Source organism: Peromyscus leucopus, chromosome 3, assembly GCF_004664715.2.
Source record: "Peromyscus leucopus breed LL Stock chromosome 3, UCI_PerLeu_2.1, whole genome shotgun sequence".
Lineage (NCBI taxonomy): Eukaryota > Metazoa > Chordata > Mammalia > Rodentia > Cricetidae > Peromyscus > Peromyscus leucopus.
This window is the reverse complement of record NC_051065.1, coordinates 64,430,697-64,453,930: the sequence shown is the minus strand read 5'-3', so window position 1 is coordinate 64,453,930 and position 23,234 is coordinate 64,430,697. Positions and strand designations below refer to the sequence as shown.

At 48.6% G+C, this 23,234-nt stretch overlaps 1 protein-coding gene and 1 non-coding gene across 3 annotated transcripts in view; one reads left to right on the top strand and one right to left on the bottom strand.

Moving 5' to 3' along the window:
* The window catches only part of Paxip1 (PAX interacting protein 1), a 48,695-nt gene that overhangs the window by 11,024 nt on the left and 14,437 nt on the right, over positions 1-23,234 (top strand). For both annotated transcript variants that reach the window (XR_005091086.1, XM_028864209.2), the window contains exons 5-11: positions 6,821-6,934; positions 9,887-10,516; positions 16,134-16,908; positions 17,276-17,370; positions 20,866-20,961; positions 21,966-22,103; positions 22,601-22,722. Coding sequence is in view for 1 of the 2 variants with exons in the window: in XM_028864209.2 (XP_028720042.1) it covers positions 6,821-6,934; positions 9,887-10,516; positions 16,134-16,908; positions 17,276-17,370; positions 20,866-20,961; positions 21,966-22,103; positions 22,601-22,722 (1,970 nt within the window). In the remaining variant the exon portion in view is untranslated. The remainder of the gene's footprint in view (positions 1-6,820; positions 6,935-9,886; positions 10,517-16,133; positions 16,909-17,275; positions 17,371-20,865; positions 20,962-21,965; positions 22,104-22,600; positions 22,723-23,234) is intronic.
* Positions 14,848-14,954, bottom strand: LOC114689810. The gene has a single exon (XR_003733975.1). It is a non-coding gene; the product is annotated as a U6 spliceosomal RNA (small nuclear RNA).

Below are 23,234 nucleotides of genomic sequence, written 5' to 3'. Positions count from 1 at the left end.
TAATTGTATTTGTAATGATGCATTTAGTCCTGGTGAGGATGCAGGGGACTTACTGCTCACTGTGGGCAAAGTCAGTGTAACTCTTTAAGAAGGTTTAGCATTATCAAGAACTGTATAATACTCCCAGTGTTGAGAAGCTTGGAAATGAGGGTGGCCATGCACATGTTATCAATGGGAGGGCAAAGTCAGAAACAGGCGGCTAGAGGGAGGTGCTTAAGAACCCTATCTCATACACTTACAGAATAGTTTAGATAATTGATGTTTTATAGAAGTGTGTAAAGTTGGGTCATGATATTAGTGGAAAGATTTAATATAACAGATGCACAGCATTACGGCAACCAGGGAAAACAGGAAATGGAGGAACTGAATGTTGATGGTGGTTCATTTTGGGTCCTGAGAGAGGTGGGTATTGTTTTAAAGTACATCCTTGGTAGTTGTGTCCTGTTCTAACCGCAGCTGACAAAAGCTGGAGCTGTGACAACAATCACAAAGTCAGGGCTGGACTCTTCAAACAGCGTGCCAAAATTAGTGACTTAGGTGGGAGATGGTGCAGTTCACAGTGGTCCCACTGTCTGTCCTTGGGTGCTTGTGATGGCAGGTCTGAGGGGCGGGCCTGTCGTCCTCTCTTCAGGCCTCTGAGAAAGGAGCAGAGCGGGGTGCTTGTGAACTGGGGAGGCCTTGGCCTTTTTTTCCTCTTCCCTCAGCCTTGCCCAGGCAGGTTGGGAACCAGGGCGTGTTGGGTTACCATTGTTAGGTTGTTGGCTAGACTTAACCTTTAACACATGATGTTGCCAGTCTGAGTGACCCCTCCTTTGTCCAGGCAATGAGTAAGTAAGTTTCTCTGGAGTTCTTGTTTTTTTCTGTTGTATAAATTCTAGAAATTCTGGGGAATTATAGAGGCTTCTTTGTGTTCTGCTGCATCAGTTTGATGTAGATCATTAAAGCCACCCCTTTATTTCTTTGCACAGGAATCTGTTGAGATTTGTATTTTTTTTTTACTTTATTTTTTAGTGCTTCCCCCCTCCTCCATCTGTATATGTGTATATTTACATGAGGATAGTTTTAAATTTTGGTTAATGTACAAACTTGTAAATGCTGGGGGTTCTGGGTATATGCGGCTTCTATTATTTTCTGTACAGTCTGTGTGTTTTCCAGATTCATATTCAACATCAGACGAATGGGAAGTGAGGCCATATTACCATGTCTCCATCTCTACCTAGCACCATATGCTTCATCTGCAGTGCGTCTCACTTCCCTACTCTGACATCCATTGGGCTTCTGGGGTCCATAGGCATTGCCTCTGCCAGAAGGGGTTCAGACTCTGAAAAAGGGAGAAGGCTGGGCTGAGTTGGGGTGGGGAGGACAGAGATGTGAGGTTCAGTAGATTTGACTTGGGGAAACAAGAAAGCCAAAAGTATGCTAATATAAGATGATTACAGGTCTTTTTGGGGGGCGGGGTACGCGTTCCAAGACAGGGTTTCTCTGTGTAGCTCTGGCTGTCCTGGAATTCACTCAGCAGACCAGGCTGGCCCTTGAACTCAGAGATTCACCTGCCTCTGCCTCCCAAGTGCTGGGATAAAGGTGTGTGCTGCCACTGCCTGGCTGATTAAAGGGTTTTAAGTGAGCTAATTAGATTTTATTAAATATTAACCTGAGTTGGGTGTGAGAAAACACTTTTAGTCTTAGACTAGTGGTTAACGTATAACAACAACAACAGTAGTAGTAGTAGTAGATGTAATAAGTGGCATTTAACGTCTAAAATGGGGTTGTAGCACACATGCCATGCTTTGTTTGAAAGGTGAAGACAGGTCCAGGTGTGACTGTGCTTTAGAAAGGAGGGTATTAGTTTGGCTTAGAGGGGAGGCACACACACTGACAGAGTGTGACCTGAGTGGGCCTGGAGTGGAGCAGATTGAAGGAAGCCGTGTTGGTGTGCTTGGTGCTGGGGGAAAGCAGGGCTAGGTGGCCAAGGGAGGTCAGGGAAGACTATGAGATAGCTCCTTGAGTTTGGGCTTGGGAAAGAAGCCCTTACTGTTTTAGCTACATAGTTAATTTTGGATTATAAACATTTACATTAGAAACTTTGGAGAATGAGATTCAAGTGGCAGATTAGTACTAGGAAATTTTGTCTGGGAGCTGTGGGCATGATGGGGGTCAGCATGGACATTAGAATTTTACACCTGTGGAGAACAGAGATGAAGACTGGGATCCGAGTTCATAGATGGAGCATGGACCCTAGCAGTGGTGAGAAACTCACAGGTTCCAGGGCCTGTCCGTTATGCGGTGTGAGGTCAGTGCCTTTGCCAAAGTTAGGAGCCAGAGCAGTCGTGTCTTCAGGCCAGAGGCTTGGGGCAGGCCGATGGGAAACCAAGTAGAGCTTGGTGTATAAGGGATGAGAGTATGCTAGTGTGTAGTGGGATTTGGGGCATCCATGAGCAGTCTACATGGAATGACTTGGAGGACCTGTGGCATGATGGGAGTTCTTCAGCATAGAGGAGAGGCAGCAGGGGCCTGAGAGACCCTTGGGTAGGACATGTAGTTAAAGGGATTGAACGTACTTGCAGAGGGTATTGGACAGGCAAGGTGCTGGTTAGGAGCAGTCGGAGGAGTGGATTGGGTGCTACTGTTTTTGTTTGTATTCCTAGGAACAGCTGCTTTCTGGGCAATGGATCAGCATGAGTCTGTAATGATGGTTGTGTGTGGTTGCGTGTGCTCCTTCAGTCTAGTTCTATGGCCCAGTATCAGGAGAGAAAAGATGGCAAGGCTAATAAGCCAAGGCCCTGAAGCTCAGGAGCTACACAGACTGGCCTCAAGTGGTCTTGGGATCTGGGCTGTGGACACCTAGGGTGGTCAGCCTGGGGAATGGGAGGATACCCATGGAAAGTAATGAGGGATCTGGGCTGTGGCCAGAGCATGCCTGTCCAGACACTGAGAGGTGGGTGTGTCATTTGTGGGGCTGTGGAGGCAGAGTTTTTTCTGGGGACCAATCTCCATTCTCAAAGTCATGACAGTATCATACATCCTTTAGCAAGTTCATTGAATAGGAAAAACCAAATTCAGAAACAGTAGATCTTTATGGATCTCTTAATGCTTGTCTGTCACATTAGTCACTTACTGAACTTAGTTGAAAACCCAGTGTGTTTTCACTGGGAGGTAAAAGCACTTTTTGTTTTGTTTTTGAGACGGGGTCTCACCGTGTAGTCCTGGAATTCGCTGTATAAATCAGGCTGGCCTCGAACTCTCAGAGAGTCCAACACTACTCCTGCACAAACACTGCAACTGTCACCTTACAGTGTACACTGGGAACACTGATATTTATTTTATGGTTGCTAAAGAATGTTAATTTGCTTTAAGCTTGTTAACAAATATGTACAAAGTGAAGCTCAGGGACTTGGGGTACACATTAATTACAGTATAACTCGTCCCTCAGGAAATGAACAGCTAGACACATGGAGGAATGCAGTGCGCTGTAACAGGTGTAGGGGCAGCACAAGGAGCTGTCCTCACGGTTAGGTTCTGCTCTGCGTGCAGACCGCCACAAGGCCTGGGATGCCTTCAGCAATGACTGTATGAGCCCATGCACACACACTCAGGCATGGCCCCCTGAGCAAGACCTGATTCCGTAGGTCTGTGTCTTTTCATACTGGGGTGTTGGAGAAGAGCTAGTATTCCTCTCTGGAGTCTTCCAGGGAGAGATGGGGAAGAGGGCTTCTGCCTGCAGAAACCATCTCTTTGCTGCTGATCTTATTGTAGGCAGAGAGCTCTGTGGTGTGCTGGGGAGGTCTTGGAGAGGAAGTCAGGAGCCTGATGGAGAGTCTGGCCAGGTGCGACCCAGATTGAGAGGCTGCAAAGTGGATATCTGTACGGTTCCCTGTCAATCACATTTCTTGAGTGTACTGGGCCCTGTGAGAGGCAGTAGATCAGCTTAAGGCTTACATTATATGGGGACCTTAGTGTTTAGTAAGGAGTGTTATCTGGCTGAGGAGGGGAGCATGGAAGCTGGAATCAAGGGCTTTCCTCTTTGTGTGTGTGTGGACCAGTTTAAGACAGAGTCCAAACATATAGTCCAGTTTAACTTCAAGTTTTCTGGGTAGCTAAGTGTGGTTTGAATGAGAATAATCTTTGTAGGCTAATATATTTGAATATTTGATTCTCAGTTGGTGGAACTGTTTGGGAAGGATTAGAAAGTGTGTCCTTTTTTGGAGGAGATGTGTGACTGGGGATGGGCTTTGCGGTTTCAGGAGCCCATCCAGGTCCTGTCTCTTTCTGCCTTGTGCTTGTGGATCAGATGTGAGCTCTCAGCTACTGCTTCAGCGCCATGCCTGCCTGCTGCCATGTTCCCCACTATGATAGTCATGGACTCAACCTCTGAAAGATTAAGCAAGTTCCCAATTCAATGCTGCCTTGATCATGGTGTCTCTTCATAGCAGTAAAATAAGACACTAAAAATGGCCTTGAATTTCTGTTTCCATTTCCCAGATGTGGGAGTTGCAGGCGTGCACACCATGCCTGACTGAGAGGAGTGCCAGTCGGTAGTACAGGGGAGCAAGTCTTTGGGAATTCTGCATTGGGAGGGCAGTGGGACAGGAAAGCAGATTGTTGGAGTGTGGTGAGTGCTCAGAGGAGTGTGGTGAGTGCTCAGAGGAGTGGGGGCCGGAGCGGGCTTGGCACAGAGGTGCTTTAGTGTGTTGGCGATGGCCTTCAGGTGTGGTTGCACAGGAGCCAGGCAGGCCAAGCTGCCGTGGTGCCATGCTGCAGAGCTGGGATTCAGCCTGACACGGAGGAGGCAGTAGAGCATTGGAGCCAACATGACTCAGAAAGATGCCTTTTAAAAAAGAAAAGCACTTTTCCCCATTTAAAGAGATTGCTTTTGAAAACTTGGAGATGACAGAAAAGTGTAAAAGTGAAAATAACAGAACCCACATTTCCTTTGGCCAGGAGGTGACAGTCGCTGGTGTGTAGGTGTGGAGTCCAGTCTCCCTGCTGCAGAGGTCTGAGCTGCTGTGGGTGTTTGCAGTACTCAGTTCCAGGGTGCTCTGAGTTGACAGGCTGGTTGTCAGAGAGAGTGATCCAGTCCTGGGTGTGCGCCCTGCCTGGTGTGTGTGCCTGGGTCAGGATGTGCACAGGGAAGGTCAGTTACTGTAGCTGGTAAAGCAGCTGGTTCTTTCCGACATGGCCGCTCAAGTGGTAAGGCTGCTTCTAGATGAGGTTTTCGCACTCATTTTAAATAGAGGTTGCATGGTGAGTCATCGGATCAGTCTTCTGTCGGGTAATTGAACCTCATTGTGCAAGTGCTGCCAGAGCCCACTGATAGAGTAGCCTGCTCAGGTACTGATTGAAAATGACTTCAGAAAGCTCACATGTAGTCAGAGCAGTGTGGGATACAGAACAGCTTCCAGGAGTGGCTGTCCATAGATCTTCATTAACACCCATAGTCTTCATTTATAACACGCTTATCCAGAAAAGGTTCCTGTGCCTATGCGATTGTCTTAAGGTGAATGTGCGTTACATTTCTTAAGTGTTTTTTTTTTTTGCCTTTCAGACTAAATTTGATCCTTTAAAAGTTAGTTTGTCCTTTCCCAGAGGTCCTGCCTCAGAGAAGCAGCTGGCACTGTATGTAGAGTTGGGCCTGGGCTGATACACTGGGGTGTCAGGTGCCAGTGTTCACAGTTCCCAGATGTCCCTGGGGTTGATGGCAAGTTCTGTGTGCCACGGTTGTAGTCAGGTTTGTCTGAGAGGCATGTGTCAGTTTCTGTACATGGAGGGCAGGCGGTGGTGGCCGCAGGGCGGAGTGCTCCGAAGTGTCAGGACTGTGGCTTCTGCGCCTGCTTCAGGCTTTTCCCATGGAATGTTTGTTTTCTCTCTGGCTTTCCACCCACTGTATTTTTATCCTGTAATTTTATACTTGTCATAACTAGTATTTGTTAACTAATTCTGAAGGAGTTCTTTGTAACTGTGATTTCAAAGTTTTATGATTAATTTTTTTTTGAGAGGGTCAGGTGTCAAAGGACGGTCTTTGCAGTTGATTCTCTTGCTTTTACGTGGGTCCCTGGGTTAAACTTAGGCCATCAGGCTTGTATGACAAGTGCTTTGCCCAGGAAGCCATCTTACGATGTTTGAACATTTTCAGAAATGATGGAAAATGGAATCTTTCTGCCCTTTTTAGTTTTTTTTTTTTTTTTTTTGTATCATTTTTTTTTTTTTTTTTAATCAACCAAAATCCTCCATTCAGCCTTTGGGGTGTAGATGGAATTTTAAAAAGATTCATTGCTTTTATTTTATGTGTGTGGGGGTTTTGCCTGCATGTATGTCTGTGTCTGCACCACATGTGTGCAGTGCCCAGGGATCCCAGAAGAGTGTGTTGGGTTCCCTGGAACTGGAGTTATAGATGGTAGTGAGCTGCCATGCGGGTGCTGGGAACTGAACCCTGGTCCACTGGAAGAACAGTCAGTGTACTTAATTAGTGAGCCATCTCTCCAGCCATGGATGGCCATTTTTAAAGATTATTTTGTGGTGTTTAGGATCTAGACCAAGGCCTTGTATATGTAAGGCAAGCTCTACCACCCAGCTGCTTCCCCAGCCTAGCATGGTACTAAGTTTGGCTCAGTTGGTGACATGGCAAAAGGCTTCTTATCTGTGAAGCTGCTGGCGTGGCAGGATGGCCGAGTGCTGCTCGTACTTTCTTAGCAGCATCCTCTGGCCAGCTGACTGAGGGAGCCCTCTGCTGAACGCACACATTGTGTGGACACGGCCGTGTGATGAAGTGGGAATGGAGAAACGGCGGAATGTGTGCTGAAGTCGTGTTTCTCGTTTTCTGCAGGTGTCGTCTGAGGACAGAAGTGCCCTGTGGGCCTTGATTACTTTCCACGGGGGCAATTGCCAGCTGAACCTCAACAAGAAGTGCACACATTTGATTGTTCCAGAGCCAAAGGGGGTAAGCACTTCAAATGCACCATCCTCTTATGTCACACACACACACACACACACACACACACACACACACACACACGAATCAAGTTTTTTTTTTATTTTTTTTTTATTTTTATGTGGCTGGAGAGACAGCCGTGGGTGCTGGGAACCGAACTCTTATATTTTTGGTTGTGAGCCTAGCCTTCAACGGCTGAGCCATCTCTCCAGCCTGAATCAAGTGTTTTTAAAGACATTCTTTGTGTGGCCGGGCGTGGTGGCGCACGCCTTTAATCCCAGCACTCGGGAGGCAGCACCAGGCGGATCTCTGTGAGTTCGAGGCCAGCTTGGGCTACCAAGTGAGTCCCAGGAAAGACGCAAAGCTACACAGAGAAACCCTGTCTTGGAAAACCAAAAAAAAAAAAAAAAAAAAGACTTTGCAATGACTAGATTCTGTTTGCAAAAGCTGCTCATATCAGTTTCTGCCATAAAAGATGTGAGATTATAAGTTACGAGGAAGTACATGAATAGTGGGTGGGTTTGTCAAGCGTTAAGTCTTTGAATTTACTTCAGCCTGTAATACTTATTTACTTACTCATTGATTACCTGGAGGCTGGAGAGAGGGCTCGAGAAGCACACTTGGGGTTCTTCCAGAGGACCTGGGTTTGGGTGTTGGGTTCCCACAGCACACTGGGCAGTCAGCAGGGGGTGGGCAGATTCCTACCTTCTGGTGTTGACACTGATGCTGCACAGTCTGCTCTGGGCTGTGGTGAGTGCTGGCCTCACATGCTTGAGGCCCTAGGTCCCTCCGCAGCAGCGGGGAGGAGGTAATCCGAAAAGAAGGTACTAGCATTCTAGTGTGCATCTCAGCCTAGGAGAACACTCACGGGTGGGTGGGTGGGTGGGTGAGAAACGAAGGCATCTGGTACCTGCTCCTGGAGCAGCAGTGCTGTTTGCCCTCCCGATGTGCGCGTGTGTTTAGAACAAAGCAGCTGAACCAGCTCCCTTGTTAGCTGTGGCCTTTCACCATTGTGATCCCAGCCCTGCTCATAGTCCTTTACTTAGCTGTTATTTTCTTTGTTTGTTGAGACAGGGTCTCGAACTCATTATTGTGAGAAATTCCTTTTTTTTTTTTTCCTGTGAAAGGCCCACCAAGGACCCATGTTGCATAAATCTCCTCCATCTCCTAAAACTTGTATGTAATGGAATTCAAATCCACCCCCACCCCCCCCCTGTATAGTCCTGGCTATCCTGGAACTCACTATGTAGACCAGAATAACCTCAGACTCAGAGGTCCACCAGCATCTAGCTCCCAAGTGCTGGGGCTAAAAGCTGCTGCACTACACCTGGCTAGGAATCTAAATCTTTTAATCCTCCCGTAAAACTTGTTTACACAGAATCCCTGCTGCATTTTCAGGATTTGGTGCCCTGGAGGGGCCCATCCTGTACCCTATCTTAACATATCCTTTGAGCTACTTTCCAAAGTAGCCAGTTGGGAGTAGACTTTTTTTTTTTTTTTTTTTTTGGTTTTTCGAGACAGGGTTTCTCTGTATAGCTTTGAGCCTTTCCTTAATCTCTCTGTGTAGCCCAGGCTGGCCTCGAACTCACAGAGATCCGCCCGGCTCTGCCTCCCGAGTGCTGGGATTAATGGTGTGCACTACCACTGCCCGGCGGGAGTAGACTTTGAGGTGAAACCTTGACCAGTAAGGAGTAACCTGCTCTACAGAGCCTGGCCTTCTCAAGGCCTGGAAGCATTCTTCCATCCAGCTGTGTCTCTGCCCCAGCCTGGTGCCGCCCTTGCTCCACCATAAACTGCAGCTGTGGGTGTGTGTTCTCTGGAAGCACGTGGGCGTTAGTTTTGGTGCTGTTTGTTGGCCAGAGAGAAGCAAATGGGTGTGATTTGACTGAACAGTGCTTGCACCCTTTTTTTAAAAAACCACTTTTATTACTTTTGATTGTCCAGGAAGCTCCACAGGAGGCCGGCCCTTACCTCTTCCTTCCATTCTTTGCTCTTTGCTCATAACTGCCTGCCTGTCTGCCCTCCTCACTAGGCAGTCAGTCACTCCCACCGCGTCCTAGTCACAGCCTTCCCGGGAGGCGTTCCCAAGACCTGCTCCTGTCAGTTCTTTACTAACGTGCCCGGGTTTCTTTTTTGTAGCTGCAAGAAAATACTCTAGCAAAAGCAGCTGAAGGGAGAAGCTCTGTCATGGCAGGGAGGTGGCGGCGACAGGAGCCCGAAGGGAGCTAGTGGCATATCCACGATCAGAAGGGATCGATGCATGCAAATGCATGCCGGCAACCAGCTTGCCCTCCCCATCACACTGTCTAGGATTCTCTGTTTGGACATCAGCTGCTCACAATTACTAGGCCTTCCCATATCAGTTAATAGAATCAAGAAAATCTCACAGAAGTGCCCAGAGGCCTGCCTCCTAGGTGCCAAGTTGGCAGTTAATATTAACATCACACCTTGTCACTTAGTGCTGGTTTTAAGTTTTATTCTTACTGTATGTTTAACTTACTTTTTTTTTGGGGGGGGGGTCGGGTGGAGGGACAGCCACACCTCGGTGACCATTCTTATAGTATTGTCTTGAAGGTATTTGCCCAAAGTTCCCTTAGTGAATGTCAGCCTGTTTTGGACAGACAGCTCTGTGAAAAGCATTTGTGTATATAAATAGATTTCAGGTCTCCACTTTATCATTTTCCATAAGATTTCTAGTTCTCTGTATGTACTTAAAACGTCACCTGTAAAGTTCATTTAAAGCCAATCTTAGAAGCTTCCTGCTTCAGTCAACAACCCCATCCTGTGGCACCCATGACAGACAGCTCTAGCTCACAGGTGCAGTCATGGGTTTTGCCTCTGGGTAGCAGGCCACGACAGCAGCAGCTCTGTATCCCTGTCCCACTTAAAACTCCCTCCTTGAATGCATGATTACAGGATGAGAGGAGAGCATCATTGACTTTGTTTATGCTTCACTTTTAGGAGAAATACGAGCGTGCAGTCAAGAGGGCGAGTATCAAGATTGTCACCCCTGACTGGGTCCTGGACTGTGTGTCTGAGAAGAGCAGGAAGGATGAGGCCTTCTACCATCCTCGTCTGATCATCTATGAGGAGGAGGAGGAGGAGGAGGAAGAGGAAGAGGGAGACAACGAAGAGCAGGACTCTCAGAACGAGGGCAGCACTGAGGAGAAGTCGAGTGCGGCCAGCTCTCCAGAAGCCTCTCCTGCTGACCAGCCCTTCTCTCCCAAGCCCAGGGCCGAGGTGTCTAAAGGGGAGTTGATGTTCGATGACTCTTCTGATTCATCCCCTGAAAAGCAGGAGCGGAGCTTGAACTGGGCCCCTGCTGAAGCCCCACCACTCACCACGGCCCAGCGCAGGCTGCCTCAGGGAAAAGGGCCAGGACTTATTAACCTGTGTGCCAATGTCCCACCTGTCCCCGGGGACATCCTGCCTCCTGACATTCGGGGTAACTTGATGGCTGCTGGACAAAACCTCCAGAGTTCCGAGCGATCAGAAATGCTAGGGACCTGGAGCCCAGCTGTCCGGACATTGCGAAACATCACGAACAACGCCGACATCCAGCAGATCAGCCGACCGTCCAATGTTGCACACGTAAGTCTCAGGAGGCTGAAGACTGCATCCATGACTGGGATTTTGTGACCCTTCAGATCAGGTTACTTATGAGTCCCATTTTTGTGGGAACTTCTTTACGGTCATGTTAAACAGGCATGAACCAGATGGTGACATTTGAGCCAGTGGGGAACAAATACCTGCCAGTGGCCTTATGGCCTGGTAGTGTGTCATTTGTGTCCACCTGTGTCACCCGGGAGTGAACTCAGTGGGTTTCTAAAGACTCCTCTCTCCGTATGTTATCCTGTTGGTGCATGTTATTGTGTATTTCAGTGTCGAAGTCTGCCGTCAGACTGATGGCAGGAAGAGTCTTACGAAGGAGGTGATGTCAGTCAGGCTTGAATTAAAGGTTGTGGAGAGAACTGGGGACACAGCTCTGGGTGAAAGCCCCAAGCCGGCACGGATTTGCTGTCCTGAGAACATGATACAAAGTGAGCTGAGTGGTGTGAGAAAGCCATGAGAGACAGACAAGGAGCTTGTCGTGTGGCCATGGGAAGAATGTGCACTTTCTTCATGGGCAGCATCCAGGATTGGAGTAGGAGTGTGCTGACGTCTGTCAGGTGGATGAAGAGTTATAAAGGTGGGGGTAGGTGGGAAGGAAGCGGGAAAGCTCCACAAGAGGCTAGAAGAAGGTGCTAGAGAGGATCCTGGTCAGTGAGCAGAGATTGTACTGCATTGAAAGAGCTGCAGGTGTGATACCCGGAGACCTTTCAGGTGGTGTGTGAGAAGAACGATGTGGGCAGGGAGACGTCTGATAAGTAGGGAAGTGAGTGGGTGGGTTCAACCACACACAGTGCTCTCCAGCTTTGGAGCAGATGAGACTGCATGAGGTAGGAGGAAGCAGGAGCGATCCGGGTCGTGCTGGGAGCAGCCGGGCATGGGCAACCAGAAGCCCTCCTCTTCAAGAGCTGCTCTGGTGGCTTCTCTGCTGTGGCAGATTTGTCCTTTTTTGTTTTCTCTTTAACAGTTTTCAGCTGTGGGAACAACCTGAGGCAGGACCCAGTGCCATTTGAGGTGGGCATAGGGAACTCTGAATGGCCTGGGTGTGAAGTGGTGTTGAGTCATTTCGCTGGATGACAATTATGTGGTGAGGGCTTTACAAAAACCTCTGTCGGTCAGAGATGCTTAGAAAACCATGCCTGTAACTTGAGCAGTGAATACTGATGGTTGGGATTCTAGAGACAGTGGAGGGGTGGGGTCCAGATCTAGGTGACTCCATTCTTTAGGTGTTGGCAAGAGAAAAGCAGCTGCTGAGGCGAGGTTGATAGAAGAGACTTATCTGGGTCTGAGGAGAATGGGAGACTGCACGGTGGTTGATTCAGAGACCAGAAGGCAGTACTGCTGGGCATGGCCAGCACTAGTTTAGGTTGGCAACTTCAGCTTTGATGTGACCTGGGACCTAAGAGGGAGCTCAGGCGGGACAGAGGGAAGATGAGGGCCCAGCTGGAACCCTGTGGAGAGAATGATTCCAGTGTGGACAGGCAAGTGGTTATGGACAGAGCCTGGACTGTGACCTTTGGAGATGTCAAAGTAACAGGTACATTTTGTCTTGGTCAAAATAGTAAAATGCATTTGCCCAGATTCCAGGATTTTCCAACAGGCCGGAGTTCAGGCTTGTTTGGGGTGGTGATAGTTTGGTAAAAGCTGACCGGGTGGGGGCTGGAGAGATGGTGAAGTGGTTAAGAGCATTGGCTGCTCTTCCAGAGGACCTGGGTTTGAGTCCCAGTACTCACGTGGGACTCTATACTAGGGGAGCTGCTACCACTTTTGGCCTCAGTAGCCACTGCATGCACATGTTCACAGGCATACATGCAAGCAAAACAACTGTTCGTGTAAGAGAAAAATAAATGAATCTTAATAAACAAAAACTTGCGCCCAGTGTTCCAGAAGCTGTAGCCACCTTTAGGAATGAAGTCTTTGGTGGCCTAAGATCCCACTACTTCCTGCTTGACTGCCCCTGTCCCTTCCCCAATGTCAAGTGACTGTTCATGAGGTGCATGCCTTTATGAGTGACCATAGCTCTTCAGTGTGTCTAGGAAGGCGTGGAGGTGAGGGGGCCCCAGATCTGACAAACCAGGCGTGTCTGCTTGTGGGTAGTGTGAGGTAAGGACTGCTAGCCTGCACAGAAAGGGGGGCCCCAGCCCGAGGACGGAGGGCGCACCACCCTGCCTTCCTGCATACCAGTGTCCAGGAGGCAGGAGCTGTGTGGCCTCACAGCCACCAAGTAGGACTGGCCTTAGAAGAGCAGTGGAGGACAGCAAGAAGGGTGTTGGGGAGCCCAGTGGGTTTGGGAACATTGGGAAGCGAGGGGTGTTATGGTCAGTAGGCTGGAGGCAATGAGAGTGGACATTTCTGACCTCAGGGCTTGAGAGGGGCGACACCACCAGGAAGGAAGATTAGAAGGTTATCAGGTCCAGGGGGACTTGCCCCGTAAACACTTGGAAATGTTGACTAAAAAGATCTCAGAGCTGGTGTGAGAACTGTGAGGCTTGTGGCTGCTCAAGAGTCTGCATCCCTCCCTCCCTTCCATGAGAAGTTCTCAGTGGCAACCATGCATCAGTATTGAAGGCATGGGCATCCCCCTCTGCTTTGGACTAGTGATTAACCCCCTAGTGACTGACTAGAGCTGGTCAGTTACTATACTCTTGCTGTCTGTGTTCATATACATGCAGGTCTAAGTGTGGGGATTCCTGCGTGTTTGGATTTAGACATAGACAGGTGTCTGAAAGGAGCTGAGGGCCGGGGACTGCTCTGACACTGTCCTCCAGTGGTCCTGGCTCCAGAATGGAGCCAGCTCAGCTAGCAACAGCAAAGGTAGGTTGTGGTCACTGTGGCGCTTCCCGAGAGTCCCCACCACTGTGTACAGAAAGTGAATTGCAGAATGTTAGACAAGGGAGACTTAGTTTGATTTTGATCAAGGTGGAGGGGTGAAAGGTGTCTGTCAAACTCCTGTTTGATGGCAAGTATGTCCTAGCTAGGGCTTGTGTGGTATGTCAGAATGCTGTTTATATTCTAGCAGGAACACGGATAATGCAGTTTGAAGGAGTGGAGATTCAGAGTTGCTGTCTGTTTGGAATTGCTGCTTGCAGGTGGCATGGTCACATGGTCAAGTCCTTGGGACTCTTTCCCTTGGGTTCCTCAGGTTGCTGCCTTCTCAGTTTGGGGCAGATGAGATGGGAGGGTGGTGTGCGCACAGCAAAGCTCTGGTGGTTGTCCCCACCACTGATGTAGGCCCCCCCCCCCATGCTAATGGCTCTTCTCAGGCTGAGCCATGGCAGGGGAACATTTCAGCCTTTGCTTCTAGGCCCAGGGCAGAAACAGCCCCGTCATGCCCTTCTCCTGCCGTCCTTTTTGTTGTTTTTTTGGTTTTTTTTTTTTAGACAGATTTCTCTGTGTCGTCCTGGATGCCTGGAACTCACTCTGCAGACCAGGCTAGCCTTGAACTCAGAAATCTGCCTGCCTCTGCCTCCCAAGCACTGGGATTAAAGGTGTGCGCCACCGCCACTGGGCTTCTTTTCTTTTACCATAGGACCTCCCCACATAGACATCAAAGTCTGCTGCATCCGCTCATCTCTCAGAACCAGGAGTTGGGGGGGGGGGCGCGGCGGTGCTCCTTGATGCAGATTTCCCCCATGCCTGTCCTGGCAGCTGCTCTTGTGTTGTGGGGCATCTCTTCTGGGGTCATTTCGGGTGGGGTTGATAGTGCAGGGGCAGCAGTGTGCCAGATGGCTGCTTCGGCCTGTTCATGGGGCAGGCGGTCTCCGTATTTGTCCATCTGTTGCTTGTTTGAGGAAGGATAGTCAATAGCTATAATGATTTCTTAGGAAGGCAGAACATTGTCTTTTTAAAAAAAAATTTTTTTTAAAGACATTTATTAAACAGCTGTACATTCTAAGCACTGTTCTTAGTGCTGGCATATATCTGTATATGAAACAAAAGAAAGATTGCTTTTATGAGCCCAGTTTTTATTTTTTTGAAAATTTCCCTTTTCCTTTCCTCCCTCCAAACCTCTCATGTACCCTTCCTTGCCCTCTTTCAAATCCATGACTTCTTTTCCATTAATTGTTATTATGTATCTCTGTGTGTGTGTGTGTGTGTGTGTGTGTGTGTGTGTGTGTGTGTGTACACTCCTAATACATAAGCAGAGCCTGCTTAGTCTGTGCCTTACTCATTGTATATGTTTTTAGGATTGACCGTTTGGTGTGGGATAAGCAATTGGTGAGCTCTTCTGGGGAAGCCTGCTGCTCTCAGCTCTCCTCAGTTGCCTCTCGCTTGTTCTGTAGAGTGGAGGCCTTGTGAGCTTCCCCTATCCCAAAGCTATAGGACTCTTCAGGAATGTGTGTGTCATCCTTGTGCAGGAACCATGCTAATCATCTCTGTAGCATTCCAGTTTTAATATTTGTGCTGCAGAAGTGATCACCATTTGCTTAAAACAGTCTTTGTTTGTATGTGTGTGTTCATACGTGTGTGGGGGCGTGCCTCTACCACACTGTTCATGTGGGGGTCAAAGTAAGCAAGACTGTCTGGCCTTGCCTTCCACTGTGTTTGAGACAAGGTCTCTTGTTCGTTCACTGCTGGGTAGCTACCCTGAGCTTCCTTACATCCCCAATCTGCCTCCCTTCTCCCTGTAGGAGCATTAAGATGCCAGGTGCCTGGCTCTTAGGTGAGTTCTGGAGAACTGACCAAAGGATGTCAGGTTGGCATGGCCCATTCTCCAGCACCTCCCTCCTCTTAATAATAATGCTATTACTATTTGAGAATACTGAATTGTGTAGCTCAGGCTAGCCTTGAACTCCCTGTGTAGCCAGGGCTGACCTGATCTTGTCTCCACATCCCAAGTCTGGAATTACAGGTCCGTACCAGCAAGTCCAACTAACATTTGCCTTTAAGCATGCCTTTTGTTAGAGTCCGTTTGCCCCTCCTCTGTGTCCCTTGCCCTGCCCAGGGACGGTACGGCGAGGGAGAATGGGGACTGTGCTGCACATAGCTGTGGTCTGAGAGCTTGTGTTCCCTGCCTTATCTGAGTGGAGGTGATTCCTAGAAGCAGGAAGACGTAGAACATGGTTGCACCTGTGATGAGGTTGGAGCTGAGGCGGCCATTTCCAGAGCACTCTCTGGTTAGTCAGCAGCAAAGCATGGTGTGGAGGGAAGGGTTGCCCTGTAGAGTGGCACATTCCCAGTAGCCCAGCCTGTGCAGGACCAAATCCTGCCACTTGTTTGTTTGCTGCCCTGTGTGTTAATCAGGGCCCCAGTGTATGTGTGTGAGGGTGGGGGTGGATCAAAGACAATTTTGGGGAATCAGTTCTCTATTTGCACAGTGGTTTCCAGGGCTTAAACTCTGGTTGCCAGCCAGGCTTTGGTAAGTAAATTCTTCACCTGCCGAGCATTTTGAAGCTACAGTGTTTGTTAGTCCATTTTCTGTTTTTTAATTCAGCGTCCTGCTCTCTGGATGTTGAATACAAAGTACATGTGAGAGCCGTGTGGTGTTGCTGTCTGGTCTCTGTTATGTAGCGGTTTGGCGTATCAGCTGTGTGTCTGGGAGCGTGTAGTGCTTTTCAGCAATTATTGGTAGTGACTTGGCCCTCCTTTTGTTTTTTAGATCTTACAGTCCCTTTCAGCACCCACAAAAAACCTAGAGCAGCAGGTGGCGCATGGCCAACAGGGACACCCCACTGCCAGTGCTGTGCTATTTGGCCAGTCTAAAGGCGCTCCCGAGACACACATGTTGCAACAGCACCATCCTCCCCAGCAGCCACCTCAGCAACACCCAGTCCTGCATCTTCAGCCCCAGATCATGCAGCTCCAGCAGCAGCAGCAGCAACAACAGCAACAGCAACAGCAACAGCCACAGCCTTACCCCCAGCCGCCATCACATCAGTTCCCTCAGCAAGTCCATCAGCATCAGTTTTCTCAGCAGCAGCTCCAGTTTCCACAGCAACCATTACACCCTCAGCAGCTGCATCGCCCTCAACAGCAGCTGCAGTCATTTCAGCAGCAGCATGCCCTGCAGCAGCAGCTCCATCAGCTGCAGCAGCAGCAGCTCCAACAACACCAGTTAGCACAGCTCCAGCAGCAGCAACAGCAGCAGCAGCAGCAGCAGCAACAGCACAACCTTCTCCAGCAGCAGCACCAGCAGCAGCAGCTCCATCGCCTGCACCAGCAGCAACAGCAGCAGCAGCAACAACAGCAGCAGCAGCAGATGCAGAATCAAGCAACACACTTGAGCCAAACATCCCAGGCACTACAGCACCAGGTTCCACCCCAGCAGCCCCTGCAGCTGCCCCTGCAGCCCCCACCTCAGCAGCAGCAACAGCAGCAGCAACAGCAGCAGCAACAGCAGCAGCAGCTTTTTGGACATGATCCGGCAGTGGAGAGTTAGTACTGGTTCCTATTTTCCCATAAGCTATAAGCTTGCATAAGTGCTCCCAGAGTATGGCACCTATCAATAATTGTCGCCCATGGAGTGTGAGTCTCATACCTCTCAAGCAGGGGTTACAATGAGATAATTAGGGTTCTTTGTACTTCACACACTGCAGTGAAGGTCAGTGTTCACAGAGTATCCAGGCAGCCTCAGGAGAAATGCTGAGGATTTAGTGCTTAGACCCAAATTGTGTCCTGTTTTTAATGATCTGGTTTTGTATGTAGATTAGTATATTTGTAGCAACATTTCAAATGTAGTTAGATTATGGATTCAAACTAAACATCAAAATGCACTTTTTATGTTCACGTCTGTTACTCTAGTTCCAGAAGAAGGCTTCTTGCTAGGATGTGTGTTTGCAATTGCGGACTATCCAGAGCAGATGTCGGATAAGCAGCTGCTGGCCACCTGGAAAAGGGTGAGCTGGGGAAGCCGGGGGCTGTGTGCTTGAGGGGTGCAGGCTGGTTGCCTGGTTGGATGGCCTCATGCACCAAGTTCTCTGTGTGTACTCTGGTATGATGGGTGCCGTCATGAATGCTGCTCCTCTGGAGAGGTGCCCATCCCTTTCTGGGCTTTTGTGACTTAGGTACTAGATGGAATGTTGGGCGAAATTCCTTCAGGGGTAATGGCTACTTGTAACTGGTGTAATTGTGGAATGCTAGTCCATATATTTATTTACTCATTGTTTATTCATTATTTTATGGATGCCTTTAAAGAAAAGGAAAAGTTTGGAAAGTCTTTCTAAAAATCATGCTTCAAATCAAAATGGAACACACACACACACACACACACACACACACACACACACACACACACACACACACCCTTAGCTATTTTTATATATACTCAGTTTTCTGAGTTTAGAATAGAAACATACCTTGAGTGTTATTCACTATAAGCATTCTTTCTTGGTGCTTAGACCTCTGCTAGGTGCCAGTGCTGCAAGACTGGGTAATGTTGAATTGGCAGAGGCTGGGCAAGCCAGTAGGACAGAGGTAGGCATTGTGGCATTGTGGTGGTGTGGGAAGGTCTAGGACATACAGGAGCCTGGAAAAGGGGCATGAGCCCAAGGTTGGACAGGACTTGTTAGAGCTGTTGGAGGTGATCATGAGACTGCCCGTGGGAGGAGTTAGGGCAGGAATAGGGGGAGATGATCCAGACAGAACAGCCTAATGAAGGTGGACCTGTGACACTGATGGGGACTGCCATCAAGTCTAGCCCTAGGCAGCTCTTGAGTCAGGGAGCGCAAAAACAAGGGTTGTCTTTCAGTACTTTATTAGGTACTATGATAGTGGAATTTGGATTTTTCTTACAAGCTGTGTAGAAAAGAGGTAAGTGGAGTTATTAGATTCTGTGTTATGTGGTAAGGAGACTTTGGGCTCATTAGGCGGGTGAGTGGAGGGCCAGTCAGGAGAGGATGAGGTATGAGGATAGGGCTGGGGAGCCAGAGGGTATGCAGGGGCTGAAGTGGCCAAAAAGTGGGGAGAATTGGGAGCTGTGGAATAGGGTATTGAGAAGCTTCATGAAAGGTAGAATCAGAATCAAAGATCACGAAACAGGGAGTGTGGAGTTTCATATGCTTGTTTGAGGCAGGGTCTCTCCAGAAGCTGTCCTTGAACTCTAAGGATGACCTTGAACAGCTGAACTTATTGCAGCCACTTGGGATTACAAGCATGTGTACCACACTCAGTTTCTGGGGTGCTGGGGACTGAGCCCAAGGCCTCTTGTGTGTTAGACAAGCTTTGCCAGCTGAGCCAACACCACTAGTCAGATTAGCTTGCTAACGTGTTTGAAGGAATGGTTAGACCGAGGGCAGCAGCATAAGTTTCTTGCTTTGTTTTTGGTCCTTTTCTGATTTTTACCTTCTCTTTTTTTTCTCCTGAGCTGAAGATTAAACTTGCCTTGCTCCTGAGAAGCAAGTGCTTCCCCACTGTGCTAACCCCTGTCCTGCAGTACCACAGAAGGGGAGTTGGGACAGAGAAGGGAAGAGAGCTGTCAAGGATAGCAGCTTACAGCTGGGATACACAGGCAGACTAAACAGGGAGAGCAGGGTTGGAGCAGGGACAGTTCAGGACCCTCAAGAAACTAGAGGCTTAGTCAAGGGAGACTGCTAAGATCAGGGCCAGGCCAGGCCAAGGCTAGGGCTCAGCATAGACTGCAGGGCCTCTATCAGTTGAGATGCTGATGTCGGATTTGAATAGTATATAGCCTGCTCATCAGATGAATGCAGCTGCAGAGTGGATGAGTCCAGCTCTAGTGCTCACCTCCCTCACCCCTCTACTCGGAAGCCACTGATCCAGCAAGGGGATGCATGTCAGCCAAGAAATAGGATTTGACTCTGGATGATGGAGTCCCTTGGGTAAGCATGAAGGGAACTTTGAGTAGATGTGAAAACAGAACTAAAGAGTTGGCAGGTGGGGCAAGGAAGGTGAGGAGACTGCTTGCCCTTTCTTGCTGAGGAAGCCAATGAAGGTTCCAGTTCCCTCCTGGGTAAGACTTCTGAGATGGCTTGGTTGGCTGTGACTCAGTTGCTTGCAGGTGGCTTGAGGGAGTGCTTGCCATGCCCTGGGCTAGCCAAGGCCTCACCCCATGGGGCATGGCAGCTGTCTGAGTGGCCATGGTGCAGCAGTTGGCTCATGCCCCTTCTTCCTTGAGTGACTCAAGACCAAGAGCAGGATGTGGAGGAGTCTGTGGCAGTGCGGGAGGAAGCCCTGAGGCTTACTGAGAGGATATGTGACTTGAGGACACAGTTTACATGTATTTCTATGGACACTTTTGAGACAACAGTGAAGGGTGGGGTGAGGTAGTGGTCAGCATCAGGAAACAAAATTTAAACAAGGAGGAGTATTTGTCTTAGGGTACCATGGGAAGCCGCCTGGATGACCTGGCCTTCACACAGGAAGGTCAGTCAGTAGATGATGTGTAAGATCAGAAAGCAGTATAATAGCATAGCATGTGTGAGTTAGAATGTATTAGTAATTGTCAGAGGACACGGCTCAGGTGGTGGGAAGCCGGTGAAGGCAGGAACTGCTGTCTTTGTCACATCCCCTTGAGGCTAAACTTATGAACAGTTAAAATAAAAATAAACACTGCATTTAAAAGTGCCAGATGAAACCAGAATCGGATTGAGACAGGTCTGTTTCAGTGTTAAGTTTACATTTCAGCTGCTGCGCGGTAATGTTCAGTTCTCTGTGGTGACAGCCTTTTGGCTGATACCTAGGGTATAAAACCAGTATCAGGATAGAAGAGTTCCTTCTTCAAAGCTGGAATCAGTTTTCATATGTTTCATATATGTTGTGTGTGTGCCTGATGCTTTGGATCCCCTGAAGCTAGAGATACATGGGTGCTGGGATACAGGCAGATACATGGGTGCTGGGAACTGAGCTTGAGTCTCTGGAAGAGCAGTACTCATTCATCTCTGCTGAGGCATCTCCAGCTGCTCGGATGTAGTCTTACACACTACACTCTGATGTGGCTTTCTGTTACAGTGTGAAGGTTTGTAAGGGCGGTGGATCTGCTCTGGGCGCATTTGGTAGTTAGAAGAGACACCACTGGTGCCCAGTAAGAAGTCAGGGTGAGCACTGGACCCTGTGAGCCACCCAGGCAGCTTCCCCACATACTCCATTGATGAAAATGTCAGCAGTGCTGAGGTGGAAAGGCTCGGTTTTAAGTATGAACATTGCATCCCACTTCTGTGGAGTAACTTGAGTAGCACAGTGCTACTCTCGAGTGCTGGGGGAAGGTTCTGTGAATGGTGTGTGAATGTCGCTGTTAGGTGCTGTTTATCCTATGGTGAGTGCACCATGCCAGTGTAGCCTGGCTTCTCTTCATGGTTGTCTGAGTTGAAATCACAATTCTGTAGTATCCTGAATAATTGGAACTGATGGCATGTTTGACTTCATCTTTTGTATAGATAATCCAGGCACATGGAGGCACTGTGGACCCCACATTCACAAGCCGATGCACACACCTTCTCTGTGAGAGCCAAGTCAGTAGTATGTATGCCCAGGTAAGAACAAATGGCCACTATGACTGAGAGGCAGTGGCATTGCTATGTGCAGCCCAAGAAGCAAGTGCATACTATGTTTGGGGAATAGAGTGTCATGTGGCCCATGCTAGCCTTGACCTCAGTGTGTAGCAGAAGACAACCTTAAACTTGCAATCCTTTCATCTTTACCCCTTGAGTAGTAGAGACATGTACCATTGTACTCAGTTTTTGCGGTGGTGGGAATCAAACCTCATGTGTGTTAGATAAGGTAGCTACTGCGTCCTCACCTCACAGTGCTTATAATCTTCCAGAGAATATTTTCCTGCCTCAAAATAAGAAAGCCACTTCATTGGGTTTTATACTGTGGTGGACAGCTCTGGGCAATAGAGAGGGTACAGAAGTTCCAGATAGAGGCAGAGAAAGGGCAGGTCCTCCTAGTCACCATCCAGATGACCCTCAAGATGGGACTTGGCACCATTTGGGTTTTGCATGCAAGAGCTTCTGAGGGTAAGACCCTGAAAGAGCAAATAGTAAACCCTGGGCTGTAAGTGCCTCCCAGAGTCACCTCCTTACCCTTGAGGTTTTCGTTTCTTCTCTTTTGTAAAAATGTTCCTGGTAGTTGACAGGTGCATGTGACTGTGTATGTGACAGTGACTTTAGGAGCACCTTGTTAGATACTGTTGACAGTGAGCTTCATCTGTGGCTAAGCTGAGGAGTATGTTGTATGTCCATGCTTTGTATGCAGGGGATGGGGCGTTTCTCTTTGTGGGGGGATTATGTTGAATCATTTCTGACTATAGATTTCTTTAAGGTTTAATTTTAATCATGTGTATATGTATTTCTTTGTGAGTGTATGAAATGTGTGTAGGTGCCCTGGGAGGCCAGAAACCTCATATCTTTTGGAAGTGGATTCTTTGATTCACTGGCTTCTGGGAAGGTGGCGCTGTAGTATGCAAGCTGACCATTATCTACCTAGTTGTACAGCAAAGAGCCAGCGACAACATGACTGTTGTTTTGTTTGCCAGGCCCTCCGGGAGAGGAAGCGGTGTGTCACTGCGCACTGGCTCAACACAGTCCTGAAGAAGAAGAAGCTGGTGCCACCCCATCGAGCTCTGCATTTCCCCGTGGCCTTCCCACCTGGGGGCAAACCCTGTTCACAGCATGTGAGGCCTGCCCCTCTCCTGCTTGGCTTTCCACGGCTCTGTCCCAGACTCCTGGGTCGCTTTCTACTCTCTCCTGTGTGCCATGGCCACCATAGCAGTGGACAAGACACTTGCCATTTTACCTCATTGATACTGCAGTCCTCAGATGAGTCAGCTACGGTTAGGTAGCCTTGGTCAGTGCTTGTGGGTACTTGCAGCCAAATGATCCAGAGTCTGAATGAGTAAGGAAAATAAAGAGCTGCCCTTTGTGTGCGTGCTCAGCACAGTAACCTGAAATTACCACAGTAGCATTACACAGATGCCAGAGATCCCTGTGAGTGTAGCTCCTTGTCTCTTTCTGCCACAGGATGCTCTATGCTTCATGTTCCATCATTGAAGTTATTCTCATGATGCTCTCAGGATTGAGAGTGCCAGATACATCCCCTAATGCCGTAGGAGCGTGAGAAAGTATAATCAAAGCCACTCTGTTTGTATCTCATTTGCTCTTTTCTCCCCAGATTATCTCTGTGACTGGATTTGTTGACAATGACAGAGATGACCTGAAGTTAATGGCGTACCTGGCAGGTGCCAAGTACACGGGGTACCTGTGCCGCAGCAACACGGTCCTCATCTGTAAAGAGTAAGCTGGCCTTGGAAGCTGTTTCAGTCCTGTTTGCCCAAAGGAGAGGGACGTGGAGATAGTTGGGTGATTTGGTTTGTCTAGGGGAGGCATGGCCTCTTGTAAGCCGGGGTGGTCTCAAACTTGTGGCAATCCTTCTGCCTCCAACTCCCAAGTGCCGGGTAGGCATGCATTACTATCCTGGCAACAGTCATTTCTTATACAATGTAGAAAGGCCTTTGAGTGTCTGTCTCCCAGCTCACTGTTAGCCCACTTCCACTCAGGAGTGCCTTTTATTCTTTCTGTTTTTATTGTGGTTTTTGAAATGGGGTCTCTAAGTAGTCCTGGCTATCCTGGAACTCACTGTGTAGATCAGGTTGGTCTTGAACTCCCAGAGATCCATCTGCCTCTGCCTCCCGAGTGCTGGGATTAAAGGTGTATGCCACCATGCCTGGCCTGTCACTCTTTCTTAATAAACAGTCTTTGTCTCTGTTTTTTAAGAGGCAACACTATTTACAGTACTGTCAGCCGAA